The following is a 16,080-nucleotide window of genomic DNA, read 5'->3' on the forward strand; positions in this document are numbered from 1 at the left end:
GCCGAGACTGCGGTTGGGCATGTCTCCCTGGTGGAACCCTCAACCATCGCTAAGATCTATCGACTCGATGCTATTGATGTCTGGATGGTGAGATAGGTCTGATGGGTACCCATTGGGTTTTGTTTTGGGGGTTTTTTTTGGACTTTAAGTGTTGCCTAATATAAGGAGTACATCTAAATTATCGAATTATATACCGTATTGTAGCTAAACTAGCTCAACCTTCAGGGTTTAGGGGGGGGAGGAAGCCCAAGCGGTGGCCTACCCAAAATCCGTCGATCGAACACTCTAGAACATACTACAAAGTTATCCCTGTTCTGCAGTTGTGGATACTAGAGATCAGCAGGGAAGAAAACCTTGGAAGTATCAATACATATGCACAGATCTATACATCGATGGATGATCCATGGGTCCATGGATCGATCTATACATATATAAGCACATGGTGTTAGTAATATCCTATCCTCATCCCCACCTCCATGTGTATACTAAATACGTGATATATGATAGCAGTATAATCGTTTACAACCCCATTGGAAGGAATACATTTTTATCGAATTATTGAGAGATTAAAGTCAGAGAGGGGAAAGGGGGGAAGGGTGAAAGAGGGAAAGAGGAAAGAGGGAAAGAGACAAGGGGGTATATCTGAATTAGACAACAGTAAAATGATCACCGTCTGAAAATCATGGGGTTTGCTCAAACCGATTTAGTAACGCCTGGGCCGCAATGAGTTCACTGCGGCTAGATGCCCAATGTTGATCGTCAACAGCCCGGGACTGGACAATGTCCCGCAATCTTTGGAGGGCGAAGCGGTACAGCCGCTCAGCGGTCTGTTTCGAAGGTGCCGTCGAGTCCGACGGACTCTCATAGCCAGTGTTTAACAAGCGGGAGGAGGCCTATCAGGTTGCAATTAGATGAGCGGATTCAATCAGACTCAACACAGCGATGGACATACCAATGCCAGGCCGTAGAAACCTCGCAAATAATCATCACAGAGTTCGATGCTTCGACAAAAATGTTGAACCGACTTGCCTGCAAGCCGAGCTCCATCAGGAGCCGAGGCACCGACGTAGAGTATTTCCCCGAGTCGGGCATGAATCTATACCAGGATCAGCAAGGGTCCGGGTTGTGTGACCGATGGAACTTAAGAGATTCGCACATTCCATGCATTGGGAGCAATCAAGAGTGCCTCCTCAAGACTGAAGATGGCCTGGGCGCCAAGTCCCTCAGCCTGGTAGAGGTCTGCTAGCTCACACCATGCCTCAGCATCGGTGGGTATGGCATCAAGAAATTGGATGAGGGCGGCGATCGCATCAGAGGTTCGGTTCAGGGAGCGTAATAAAGCGACACGACGTTTAAGAATGGGCTAGGATAGTTAGTATTTCACCAATGATTTAAGGTCCAAGAAAGCGCCACAAACTGACCACATTAACCGGGTTCTCGCTAAGAATATTCTCGTATCCTTTCAAGCATTTCTCCAGTGCAGAGCGATCCTTGGCCGTCGCCTCCTGATATAAACCCTGGAGTCCCATCACCCTCTCATTGGACGGACCAAACCGGAGACTTAAACGATCGAGACAAGCCTGAGCAGATTGATCATCGCCAGTCCGTAGACAGGCAAGGAACAGTTGTTCGATCTGTCCATATTCCTCTGCGGTCCCTGTCGATGACGATGAAGGGGTTGTGTTTTTCTTAGAACCATTGCCTAGGAGCCCAGGCGCCTGCTGAGAAAGGCGGAGGGCAGCGATCAGGTCGGATCCATTGATCTCTCTAGCATCAACGAGAGCACCCATTGTTGAAACAAACACGGAGGAAGTCCAAGATTTCGAACGGACCAAGAAATCAAAAGCAGGATATAATAAAGCAACAAGTAATAAAATGTAAATCAAGGTAGACGGAGGACAACAATTGAAGGTCGCGGTGGTGTTCACTTTGAGGACGGTGGAACCGGGCGCGGGTGTGTGTACAATTGGCGGTTCGGGCACATGATCCCGTGATGCTTATCGATCCAACTCCCCCACGTCAATTCAGCTACATATCAAACCGTGACAACAAACTCCCCCGTTGATCTTCAGCTCGAAATTTCAAGCCAATTCCGGGGCTCCGGTAAAAGGGATAATGCTGGAAGGGGGAAAATAGGACTGCGATTAGTGTTTCCCTTGAGTTTAGTTCTCGCTTTCGGAGCGAGCGGCCGGCACAATGTCGGTGATCACCTCGAGTATTCATGAAGCCGACTGAACTGCGGAGCTAACTCATATTTATTAGGTTTGAGAAATCATTGTACGACCTGATAAAAGGTCTTCGAAATCATAAAGGCAGTGAAGATGAGTACATTCAAGGTAGCCTGCGTGAATGCAAGGCCGAGATTAAGTCGCAGGATATAGGTAGGTTTACCGCTCCTATTCATCCATGGCTGTGTTGAGGTTGATTTCCTAAAATTGGACAGACAAGAAGGCAACTGCACTCTTGAAGCTTATATACCTTGAAATGTTCGGGTACGATATGTCATGGGCATCTTTCCATGTGCTGGAAGTCATGTCATCTGCGAAGTACCTCCAAAAGCGAGTGGGATATCTCGGTGCCGTTCAAAGCTTCCGACCAGATACCGAGGTCCTGATGCTGGCTACTAATATGTTGAAAAAGGTAGATACTGTCGCTCTGTCACCTCACTCTCCATCAAATCCCCTTGGTCTCGATCGCGGAATATGCTAATACCTCGGCCTTAGGACATCGTATCTCCCAACATACCTGCCCTGTCCCTTCCATTAGCCACACTGCCGCATATCATTACGCCTTCGCTTGCCATGTCCTTATTACCCGATATTCTGTCTCGACTCTCGCATTCAAGTGCAGTGGTTCGCAAGAAAACCATAGTGTGCCTTTATAGACTTGCTCTAGTATACCCGGATGCATTGAAGCTGGCATGGCCAAAGATCCAAGACCACCTCATGGATGACCAGGAAGATAGTAGTGTGACTACGGCTGCTATCAATGTCGTCTGTGAGCTCGGTTGGAGGAGGCCCCATGATTTCCTACCTCTGGCCCCGAGGCTTTTCGAGCTGTTGGTGGACAGTGGCAACAATTGGATGGCGATCAAGATCATCAAACTAGTTTGTCAATCTCATCTCAACCCAGAGAAAGTTTTAAATTAACCAATACAGTTTGCCACCTTAACCCCTTTAGAGCCTCGCCTGACTCGAAAGCTGCTGCGTCCATTGACAAATATCATACAAACTACGACAGCAATGTCCTTACTCTATGAGTGTATAAATGGCATCATTCAAGGAGGCATTTTAGACATCGAGGACAACTTACAAGAAACTGATGAAATTGCGGCCCTCTGTGTTGGAAAACTACGAGGGATGATCGTTATGGACTCCGATCCCAACTGTGAGTCTTCATTGACATATTTAGTGGTTCGCTGACTTATAAAACCCCAGTGAAATATGTAGCACTCCTGGCATTGAACCGCATTGTGACGACACATCCCATGTTAGTGTCCATGCAACAGCATGTTATCATGGACTGCCTGGACGATCTTGATGTCTCTATTCGGCTGCAGGCACTAGACCTTGCAGCCGGAATGGTTACTAGTGATAATATTCAGATTGTTGTGAATCGTCTCGTTGACCAGCTTCGCCTAGCTTCTTCGCGAGACACGACCAATATCGAGGCAGCACTGGGAGAACGCACTAGTGATGGACCCGAAGCCCACAGAGACTCAATTTCAAGCAATTTGGTGGATACGCTTAGTATGCCTAACACCTATCGCTCGGAAGTCATTCATCGAATTGTCGATATGTGTTCCCAGAACAATTATTCTGAACTCGTTGATTTTGAGTGGTATGTTAGTATCTTGATTCAACTAGTTAAACTTCTTCCACCTGCAGACACAGATGAATATTGGTCTGAACCCCCTGTGAGCGACCAAGATGACTTGAGCGGCTTGAAAACTACCGTCGGATTTCGAATCGGGTCGGAACTTCGCAATGTTGCCGTTCGTGTGAAAGGAGTACGACAAGAGGCTACCCGAGCAGCTGAGTCACTTCTGCTCATCGACAATAAGTCGATACTATTCCCTGCAACAAGTGCTAGTAACGGTGTCTTGGGCCATGTTGCGTGGGTTTCAGGAGAATATGCAGATTATCTTAAGTCGCCAAGCCGCACCCTGCAGTCCCTGATTGACTCGTCCACCGTCTCTTTGCCATCCGAAACCCTCCAACTATTTTTACAAGCTATTCCAAAGGTGCTCATTCGAGTGATTCGATCTTGCGAGGTGCAGGAGACATGGAAAGGCGAAATATCTCTCCTCCTAGCGAGGGTCATACATTTCATGGAGACTTTAGCAGCCCATCCGGACTTGGACGTGCAAGAGCGAGCCATTGAGTTCTTGGAGGTCCTTCGTCTGGCAGCTGAATCGCTGCAATCGGAATCAGAGGGAATGCCGTTTCTTCTGACTTCCATCATTCCTAACTTATTCACAGGGTTGGATCTCAACCCAGTTGCGGCTAGTGCCCAGAAAAGGGTTGTCTTGCCTTCGGACTTATGCCTGGATAAAGCCTTCAATGATAATCTTCCAGATCTTTTCCAAGACATTGACAGCTCCTCGATGGGCACTGAGCATTATGATACCATTCAGCAGTTCTATTATGTTTCGGACCCTACTCCGGCGACCCAAAAGATGCCTCATATACAGGCGACCCCTACTGAGCTACAGCTTGACACTTCCTATCAAAGTTCCTATGGTGGCGAAACCGACTACTTGAATAGTCTAGATAGGAAAAGAGCAGACAGAAGAGAACGCTATCGAGATGATCCATTCTACATTGCACCAGTGGACGCATCGTCTATCACATCCTCGCCTCGTCGAGGTCTTCCTCCCTCCGCGGGGGGTGATACATTGGACATCGACTCAATTCCCATCGTCGATTTGAAGCTGGACGGTGCGCCTTCCGGAGTAAAGGCTCTAGGCGTCCAGGAGAATTACCGAGCTCATGCTATATCAAGGATGGAGGTTGCTACAGATGAAAATTTTGGACCCGAGGGGCTGGTGTCCCATGCGCCTTTAGCCAGGGTTCTGGGAGAGTCAGGCCCCAAGCGGTCCCTACTCCAGGTGGATTCTAGTGGGCTTGGGAATTTCACATTGGATGCACAAGATGGTCAAACTGGCCAAGACCCTTCGCTGGCTGGGGATAGCGGTGATGCCGAGATGATGAAAGCAATGCAAAATGTGGAGCAGGTGCGTCTTCGTATGCAACGAGCATCAGAGCGAATCCAACTGGAGGGGGGGGCCCTCCGAGGGAACTCTCGTGAGAAAGAAGAAGAAGAAGAAGAAGATGGTGGGAGAGGACAATGATACTGCTAAGCCTAAGAAAAGAAAAGAAAAGAAAGATTCTAGATAGAGAGCGGTCTCATCCGCCTAGCTTCACTCGAATAAAAAAGAACTCCAAATAAGTTGAACCCTTTTGATATAGTACAAGAAGAGGAAGAGTGGGAGAGGAAGAGGAAGAGAAAGCTTTCCAGGGGTTGTAATATGCGTCCGTCTAAAGGTGAATGACTCCGAAGCCTATCCATACGTATAACGGTTGACTGGGGATGGCTAGGCGTAGTGGTGTACTGATGTTTGTCTCTCGAATGGGTGCAAAGCGGTTGAAATTGAACGCCAGTCTCAGTTTGGGGTATCTTGAATCATCACGGGGAGAGTGCCCCAATGTAGTATCTATCATCCGGTCACGCGGGAAATCATTGAGGCCACAGTTGACCAAAGGTCAGGAACGATCTTGAGGAGCTCCAAGAGAAGTCCACCGCAGACCACAAAGGCCAGAACCACTAGAATCCATCAGTTTGCAGCTCGATATCTCCATTAGAGTGAGCACATACCAACCCAGCCCGCCGAAAGGGAAGCCTTGGGGGTTTGCTTGGGTTTGTTAGCGACTGGTGCTTTCCCTCGCTTTGCAGCTTCGCTCTTGGCGAATCGATCGTTTGCGCGCCGTTGTTGGGGTGTTTGCGCCTAGTGATATTGTTTTGTGTTAATAAACAGCATTTTTAACTGTCATAGGATTAGGGAGGGCGGGTATGTACCATGATTGTCGCGTGAGTATCTTCCAATGTTATAAGTAGTGAAGTATAAAGGTTTAGGTTGAGTAGAAGGGGAGTTAAGGAGGGAACCTATGGTTATCGCCGCCCGAACTAGATAAGCTTCCCCGGGTTGAAGAAAGGCCACGTAAGGTTTTCCTATGCCTCCTCAATATACATAAATAGACTACAGCAGCACTAACCATAATTAACTAAGTCTCGGAGGCTATAACCATACAGAAGAGAAAAATAGATACAGCTAAGACTTTATCTAAGTATGTTAGTGATCCGGCTTATCTAGGATCAGTATACCCTATAGGCACAGTACTGTTATAAGCCCTGCAGGTTGAGGTGCGGGCGGTGAGGTTATAGTACTAGCTAGGGCGGAGGGCTGCGGTATAATAGCCGCCGGCCCATATATACTCATATCTGAATAGTAGCTACCTATAGCTTCTTTCCCAAAAACAACTATCTCTCGTCGAATCTAATTCTTAGAATAACTCGATAACCAGAGGTCCTAGGAACCTAAGACTTAGTTCAAATTCTTAGTTACTTCGCTGGCTACATAAAAAAATAACTATCTTATGTGATGAGGTGCCTACGATCTACCAGAATGGAGAAGGTGCGAAGAATAACGAATAACAACGTTGAGGAAAGGGAAAGAAGAGAGAGAGCTATATTATATATATAGGCGGACGCTACTCTCTAGGCCAATTATCTGATTGGTCTGTATCCGAGAGTAGGTCAAACCTTATAAACGTGCAGATAGTACAAATATACCCATCCTGAGTCTTCTCTATATAGTTATATTATATTACTCCCGCCTAAAATATAGATAGTCCCTTAATTGTATTAATTTTTAAAATATCAACTAAATACAGGAAAAAAATTATTAACTAGCTCTATTATTATCTATATAATCAATATTATTTTACTTTATAGTGTTAAATTTTTGCCTTCCTATATTATATTATTTCCTATGTTGTCCTACTATGTCGGCATCCCCGTTGTGTCTGCTGCTATAATGTCTATACCGCCTGATCTAACCTGATTAAGTCTGTTTGTTTTATTTGTCTTTATACCTGGTATATATTATATAGTTGTTTCCCCTACTATAGTTAGATATACCTATATAATATACTAATTTCGCCATAAAGATCTTATCTAGTAGTATTACCTTCTAATAGTATCTTCTATAAGGCTATTCGGATATAATTACTATATTAGCTAAGAATATATATATCCGTTTATAGAAGATCTAATAGTATAGAGATCTACTAAGGGATAGAGGACCTAGAATAATATTAGTAATAGAATAATACTAAAAGTGTTATATTATGAAGATTTCTACTTAAAAATCACTATATAAAAATAATTACTATAATTATATACTAAAGACTACTTAATATTAAATAAGTATATATAAATTAAGGGATTTCTATAAAGATTATATATAATTATATATTATTTACTATAGAAGATTTCTACTCTAAACTATTATAGGGTTATTTATTTATATAAGACTAGAGTATTACTATAGTAGTATATTTAGAGAGATATAAAATATTAATTAATATTAAAGATCTAGTTATCTTTAGAAGAACTTTAAATTAAAGAAAAGCTATTTAAATAGTATTAAATCTTACTAGAAAGGCTAGTATTTAATAATATAGAATAGTAGTTATAGTAGTTACTATTAGATAGATTAATAGTATTCAAACTAGATAAAAGACTCTCTAAGTATTCTAAAATAAATAATAGGCTTATATATTATAGTTAGTACCTATAGTACTTATATTATTATTATTTAAATATTCTATATCTATATTAAACTAACTATCTAAAAATATATTAGCTATTAAGTATATATTAATAAAAGATATCTATCCTATTAAAGTAACTAGATTAAAGATAATACTATATAAAAGTACCTATATAATCATAAATATTATTTTTATAAAATTACTTAGTTTATTAGATTTAAACCGGAAGAGTATAATAAGATTATTTATTCTAATAGAGCTTTTAAGAATTATATAGCTTATACTTAGAGATACTATAATAAGTATATTAATATATCTAACCTAATCTATACTATATATATCTTTACTATATATTATAAATAGATTAAATATAAGTTTTCTAAATATTTTAGTAAAGAGAAAAAATAAGATTATTTCTAGAAGTACTGTTAGAAAGACTATAGCTTTATTAAATATATAAAAGACTTATAAGAAGTTATAATAAAATATAGAATTAATATATCTAAGCCAATACTTATTCAATTCCTATAAAAGGGTATAAATATATATCTTTTCAAAGATAATAGGCTGAAGACTATAACTATTAAGATATTTTTATCTAATTCTCCCTATATATTTTATATATTATAATCTATTACATTCGTTTATATATAGTAATATCTATATCTAGGTTTATTACTATCTACTATAGTTGGCTGATTATATATGATCAGGCCCTATCTATTTGCTATATTTATTTAATTAGTATATATATATTAACTATTGTTTCCCCTAACTTAGTAATATATACTTGTTTATACTCTAAGATCTTATATAGTAGTATTATCTTAAAGATAGTACCTTTTATAGCCTATTAGGGGCTACTAGGGGTATAATATAAATGTCTATACAACCCTAGAAAAAACAATTCGAAAGGTAATAAAATCTACTAAAAGGGTCTTAATATAGTAATAGTATATAGAAGCTTAATACTATATATATAGCTTTTATCTAAAGGAATTTAGAAGCTAAAGTTTATAGAATAAGTATAAACTACTATAATTAGATAGTTAAGACTTTAAGTATAGGTAAGATATAGTAAATCCTATAGATCTATATATATTAGTACTTTATTTTTAAGCTATTATATTATATTATATTAACTATACTATTTTAGGGTATTCTTCTAAATAAAACCGGAGACTAGTAATTAAGAACTATAATATAGCTACCTCTAAGAGAAGTAAAAAGAGAAATATAGTAAGGACTTAATATCTTTAGAAGAACTTTATTATAAAGAAAAAGAAGAGTTAATATATTTAATTTTACTAAAGAAAAGACTAGAATATATTAATTATAATAGATAATTATTATTTATATAAAGCTATTAATAATAGACTAGAAGATTATTAGTAAGCTCTACTTATAAATAAGTAAACTATATATATACTTTCTATCCTATTACTAGTACTTATAGAGACTTATATAAATATATAGAGTATTAATAGTAATCTAATAGTTATATCTAAAATTATTATCTAGATTACTACTATATTTAAATAGGAATATATAGAGTAAAGAGTACTATAAGCTATCTAGTATAATAATATTATATTTAATATTATTTATATATAGTTAAGTATATTAACTACTAAATATATATTAATAAAGAGTATCTATATAATTAATAAATATAATAGCTAAATTTAGTATAATACTATATATAAGTATCTCTATAACTATAAATATTACTTTTATAAGATTATATAGTTTACTAGAGTATAACTAGAAGAATACAATAAGATAATTTAAGCTAATAGAGCTTTTAAAGGAAGAGTAGCTTAGTTTTAGAAATATTATAAGTAATATATTATAGTTATAGATCTAAGCTAAGAAGTTTATATATTTATAGTATATAAAGTATAGATTAAATATAAATTCTTAGAATATCTTAGTAATAAAAAATAATAGGACTACTTCTAGAAGAATTATTAAAGAGATTATATCTTTATTAAATATATAATAGATCTCTAAGAGACTATAGCTAAATATAGAATTAAGATATTAGAGACTATTCTGATTTAATTCCTATAGAAAGATATAAAAATATAGTTATAAAAATATTAGATAGAAGACTAAAATTATTTAATAAGACTTATAGAGATAATTAAGTATTTTATATAGTTTAAATAAAAAGTTATAATTACTAGTTATCTAAAAAAGAAGAATAGAAGTAATAATCTATATAGTAATTAATATAATCTTAATATAATAGACTTAGATATTCTTAAATCTATAAATAAATTAAAGGATAATTAATAGAAAGAAACTTAGATATATTTTAATTATAATAAAAAAGGGTATATTAAATAGAATTACTAATTATCTAAAAAGAGTTAGAATAGGGATTCTAAGTATACTAAGAAATTAAAAAACTAAAGATAATTAAAATAATTAAAGTTCTTATTAGTTATATAAAAAGATTTTAAAATTATTAGTATATATAGATTTAGATCTATTAGATCTAGTATTAGTAGTTCTTATTATTCTAGTTATTTTATAGAAACTAGAGAATATAGAAAAATATAAGAAGAAAGCTAAACTTACTAATATTAAGATAGATCTCTATACTATAGAAGATTCCTTATTATACTATAAAATTTTAGTATATAACTAAGATAGAAATATAACTATTTATACTTTATTTAATTATAGTACTTCCTATATCTTTATTTTTATTAACTTCCTTAAGAAAAATTATTTATATTCTAACTACTACAAAATAAACTTAGATATATATATTTAAATATCTAATAGAGAGAGACTTATTATAAGATTAAAGATTTATCTTCTAATAGTTTTTAGAAGCTAGTATATAATAATTTTAGTATAGGTATTTAATTTACTAGAATATAAACTTATTCTTAAGTAGGATTTCCTAAAATATTAGAACCTTAAGATCTATTAGAAAATATCTATTATAAAGATTTATAATTATAGCTAAATATATATTATATAGGTTAATAATTAATATAGATATATTTTAAATAATAATAATCTATAATTAAATTTAATATTAACTAAATAGATATAGAAAGAACTAAAATATAAGTCTATATAAGGAGTATAGTATATTATATATCTAAAGATAATAGAAGAGTTTAGAATACCTAAGTTATCTAGGATTCCTATATATAGAGATCTAAAGATTTATACTATCTTAAAAGAATATAAGAATATCTTTAAGTTAATATTACTATAAGAGTTATTACTAGAATAGGCTATCTTATATAATATATATACTAGAGATATTATACTTATTAATATTAACTTATATATATTATCTAAGTAAAAACTATAAAAGTAAGAGAAATAAATATCTAAACTATTAGAAAAGGATCTAATTTAACTATTTATAAGTACTTAGGGATTCCCTATAATATTTATTATAAAACTAAATAGTAGTTAAAAGATATATATAGATTATTATATATTAAATAGACTAATCATAAAGAATAGTTATCTATTATTATAAATTTAAGATCTACTTAATTATATAAATATTACTAAGATTATATTTAAAATAGATTTAATATCTAAGTATTAGTAGGTTTAAATAAGAGTATAATTAATTAAAAAGACTATTTTTAATATAATATAGAGAAAATATAAGTAGATTATAATACTATTTAGATTATATAATATATTTATTATTTTTTAGTCTATTATAAATAATACTTTAAGACATTTCTTAACTAATTTATTATAGTTTACTTAGATAATATTCTTATTTTCTTAAAAATTATAGAAAAATACTATAAGTATCTTAAAAAAATATTAGTTATACTAAAAGAATATTAGCTATATACTATACTAGGAAAATATAAGATTATTACTAAATATATTAAGTTCTATAGGTTCTATATTAAAGAAGAATAAGTCTTAGTAATACTAATAAAGATTAATATAATTATATTATAACTAAGACCTATAAATATATATAAAGTCTAGTAATTCTTAGGACTTATAATATATTATTAATAGTTTATTAAGGATTTTACCAGAATCTATATACCTCTATATAAATTATTAAAGAAGCTTAATAAGTAGCTCTAAAAAGATAAGCTTTATCTAATTTTTTAGTTAGTAGTATATAAAAAGGCTTTTAGATAACTAAAGTATCTTATTATTACTATTCCTATATTAATCTAACCTAACCTAATAAAACTATTTATAATTAAGACTAATATATCTAAATAGACTATTAGAATAGTCCTAAACTAAGTAGATAAGAATAGAAAACTCTATCCTATAATCTTTAATAATTATAAGCTTTTTAATATAGAATTAAATTACTTTATATATAAAAAGGAGTTATTAGTTATTAAAGAGGTCTTATATCTATAGGATTATTATCTAGAAAACAATATAAAAATAACTATTATAATTAATTACTAGGATTTATAGTATTTATAAATATTACTAATCTATAATAAATAGTTTACTTACTAGATTATAAAGTATTAAGAGTATAATCTAAAGATTTAGTATTTAAAAGATAAAGAAGTAATTATTCCTAATATTATTAGTAAAAGGCTAGATTATATTAGTAAAGGCCCTATAAATATATTATTCTCTTTGATTTAGAATATTACTCTTACTATAATCTTAACTATAGTAAAATAAATAGTTATAAAAGTCCTAAAAAGAGAATAACTAGTAGCTATAGAAAAATATTTAGATTTAGGAATACTCCCTATTGATAAGAAGCTTATAAAAACTATAGAAAAGTTTACTCTAAACTTATTATACTATAATATAAAATTACTAATAAAGTCTATAAATATAGCTTATTGTTAATTAGTCTTTATCTATAAAGATAAGATTTATATATCTTATCTAGAATCTCTCTTTTATAAAGAATAGTTATTATATCTCTATAAGGAATTTAGTTATTTAGAATATCTAGATATAAATAGAGTTATTTATCTATAAATATAGTAATTAAATATAAAAAAGGATATAGAAGATATTATAAAATTATACTTTAAATACTAAGTTAGCTAGAACCCTTAAAAAAGATTAGAATAAGAAATAACTTAATATATAGTAGAGACTAATATCTATCTATTTAAATAGTAGGATATTAATCTAATTAGATATCTTCTTTATATATCTAATAGTAATTATTAGATTATTACTATAATTAATTATACTACTAGCTAGGTTATTATATAAGCTATTCTAGAAGCTATAGAGGAAGCTTTAGGTTAATTTATATATAATTAGATCTTTATAAATTATAGTATACTAAAAGAAATAATTACTAATAATAGCTAGAATCTATTAACTAGGGTAATAAAATACTATATTTAGTTTTTTAGTACCTAATATTAAATAACTACTCTATACTATCTATATATAAATAGAAAGATAGAAAACTTTAATAGATTATTAGACTAAATACTAATAAAGTATTTAATAAATAAACTAATAAAGTTATAGGATCTTTACCTAATATAGACTATTTTTATTATATATATATATAAATATAATATAATAGGGTTTAGTCTATTTTATTTAATATATAGTAAATAATTATAAATACCTAGTAATAATAATAATATAATAATAGTATAACCTTTTATAGAAAGATTAGATATACTATAGAATTTAAATAATATATAAATAAAGATAAATAAATTATTACAAATTATATAATTAAAAAGGATTATATCTATAATAATAAAGTTATAAAAACTAATTTCTAGAAGAATAATTAAATATTAATATATAATAAAAATAAAAATAAATCTAAAAGTAAGTAGTTCAGACTATATTATATTTTAATAATCTATATCCTTAGAATATATACTTTAGTAGATTTATCTAGCTATATACTCTGAAATCTTATAAATAGATTAAGACTTCTAGAAATAAAAGTAGATAACCTAAAGTTACTATAGATATTATAATTTACTTAAATTATAATATAATAAGTTAGTTTAAACCTAAAAAGATCTAAAAAAATCTAGAAGATCCTAGAGAATAATATTTTACTACTAACTTACTTAGATCTATTAATTTTTACTTATAAAAAGTAGAATAAGTTTTATTATAATAATATATAATAAAGTTTAGTAAGAGAGGATATAATTATAGAATAAATTATTAAGAAAGTATATAGATATATAGTAAAATACTAATATATATAGAGAGATCTAAAATAAAAGAATCCTAAAGAGTTATAGGAAGAGTTAAGTTTAGATTTAAGTAATAATAATAAAGCTAAGTATATCTCTAAAAATAAAAATATAGATAGAGTTAGATATATCTCTAAAAATAAAGATATAAATATAGAAGAAGATATTCTTCTAAGAAGAAGTATTCTATATATTATAATAGTATATAAAAGAATACTAATAAAAGATAATCCCTTTACTATTATAATCCTAAAGACTAAATTATAAAGTCTATAAAAAGGGAAAGAGGAATAAAGTAAAGATTTATATTAAATATATAAGGCTTATTAAATATTAGCTAAGAATATAGAAGAAAAATATAATTAAATTATAAATAGAAAATACTAAAAATTATCCCTAGGAATATTATAAAGTATTATAAAATAGTATAAAATAGTATAAAATAGTATAAAATAGTATAAATTATATAGAGGTATCCTTATAAGACTAACTATAATAAGTAGATTATTTAATAATAATCTTTCTTAAAGAAATTATAGAAGATTTAGATAAGATACTAAATAAAAGCTTATTATTAGAAGTATTATAAATAGAAAGTTTAGAATTATTATAAATAAAAGGATTAGGCTTTTTATAAATAATATCTATAAACTCTTTAAGTTCTTTCTTAAGAGCTAACTTTCTCTTATAATAATTATTCTTCTTTATAGATAGAATAACTACTTAAGATATAGTCTTAACTATATTAAGTATAAAAGGATTCCCTTTTAATTTAGTTTTGTTTTTATTATATTTAATAATATTATTCTCTTTTAGAACTATCTTAATTTATATATAATTATAAATTAAATAAGACTCTACTAAAGATAGTTAATTATATACTATTAGTATTAGTTTAAACTTACTAATTTTAAGATAATAGTAGATATTATATTTATCTAATAGAGAAAAATACTAATCTATTAGATAAACTAGATTACTAGGATATTTAATATTAATAGTATAGATAGGTCCTTTTAGACTAAGAGAGGAAAAGGAAGTTATAAGAAAAGGAGATTAGATTTTCTAGGTCTTTCTTATAGAAGAAAGGACTAATTTAGTATAAACTAAAGTCTCTAGAGTTATTAGAGTAGGAATAGTTATATATAGCTTTTTAGAGATAAGAGATATAGTCTTCTTAGAAGAAGATATAGAGATAATAATATAATATTTTTATAGTATAATTATAGGAGAAGAAGCTTCTTCTATATTATAATTATTCTTTTCTATAACTAGATCTTTAACTAAATAATAAGAGATATAATAATAGGAGATTAGATAAGTATTCTATATAAAGTAAATAAGGTTTTTAGAAGGATTTTAATAAAAAGAGTATCTACTTATAGTATTCCTATATATATATAAAGTATAAGAGTTATTAAATATAATATCTTTATTATTAAGAACTATAATTATATATAAAAGAAAAGGCCTATAACCTACTAATTAATATATATATAATAGAGAGATAGCTATCCTGATTTATTAGGTAATATATATATATATCTTTACCTTTTTGAATTAACTTTAATATTATTAATAGTATACTAATCTATATTATATACAACTAGTATAGCAATAAATATAAGATTAGAAATAGATTATAAGTTAAGAAGGAAGGTATTGCTAAATATATTAATACCTTTACTATATATAATAGCTTCTATAAATTAAGATCTAATACTAAAGTTCTAGAATATAATTATATCTATATTAGGGGGTAGAATATTTAATATTTCTATAAGAAACAAGATATTAGTTTATATTTAGCTTAAGTAATACTATAAGAATCTAGAATTATACTTATTAGAAAAGAAAAGATATCATAAGATATATAGAAAGAGAAGTATAAGAAGAGAATTATATAAAGGAAGAGAGTATAAAAAATAATAATATATAAGAAGGATAGTAAATAAGCTAAAAGGTAGTATTAATAAGCTTTTTTTGAATATAAATAGAATTATACTATCGAAAGAAGGTAATATAATAATAAGATAATACTAACTATTAAACTAAAGAGGGGG

General features: G+C 30.6%; 3 protein-coding genes across 3 annotated transcripts; 1 reads left to right on the forward strand and 2 right to left on the reverse strand.

Moving 5' to 3' along the window:
- Positions 1 to 680: 680 nt before the first annotated feature.
- N7478_000375 (uncharacterized protein) lies at positions 681 to 1,790 on the reverse strand (the record flags this gene model as incomplete). Its single annotated transcript, XM_056916591.1, has 4 exons — positions 681 to 893; positions 953 to 1,096; positions 1,157 to 1,363; positions 1,422 to 1,790. The coding sequence occupies 4 exons, from the start codon at positions 1,788 to 1,790 to the stop codon at positions 681 to 683; spliced, it is 933 nt and encodes a 310-aa protein (XP_056784471.1).
- Positions 1,791 to 2,263: 473 nt separating this feature from the next.
- Positions 2,264 to 5,353, forward strand: N7478_000376 (putative AP-3 complex subunit delta; the record flags this gene model as incomplete). Its single annotated transcript, XM_056916592.1, has 5 exons — positions 2,264 to 2,381; positions 2,444 to 2,640; positions 2,724 to 3,107; positions 3,159 to 3,387; positions 3,438 to 5,353. Coding segments are annotated over 5 exons (2,844 nt in total), but the record flags the coding sequence as incomplete, so codon positions are not given.
- A 366-nt stretch (positions 5,354 to 5,719) lies between these two features.
- Positions 5,720 to 6,081, reverse strand: N7478_000377 (RAMP4 family protein; the record flags this gene model as incomplete). Its single annotated transcript, XM_056916593.1, has 3 exons — positions 5,720 to 5,826; positions 5,878 to 6,007; positions 6,079 to 6,081. 3 exons carry the CDS (start codon positions 6,079 to 6,081, stop codon positions 5,720 to 5,722), a joined length of 240 nt encoding a protein of 79 aa, XP_056784473.1.
- Positions 6,082 to 16,080: the final 9,999 nt, after the last annotated feature.

The sequence above is a fragment of the Penicillium angulare genome (genome assembly GCF_028827245.1).
Source record: "Penicillium angulare strain IBT 27051 chromosome Unknown utg000001l_segment0_segment0, whole genome shotgun sequence".
Classification (NCBI taxonomy): Eukaryota; Fungi; Ascomycota; class Eurotiomycetes; order Eurotiales; family Aspergillaceae; genus Penicillium; species Penicillium angulare.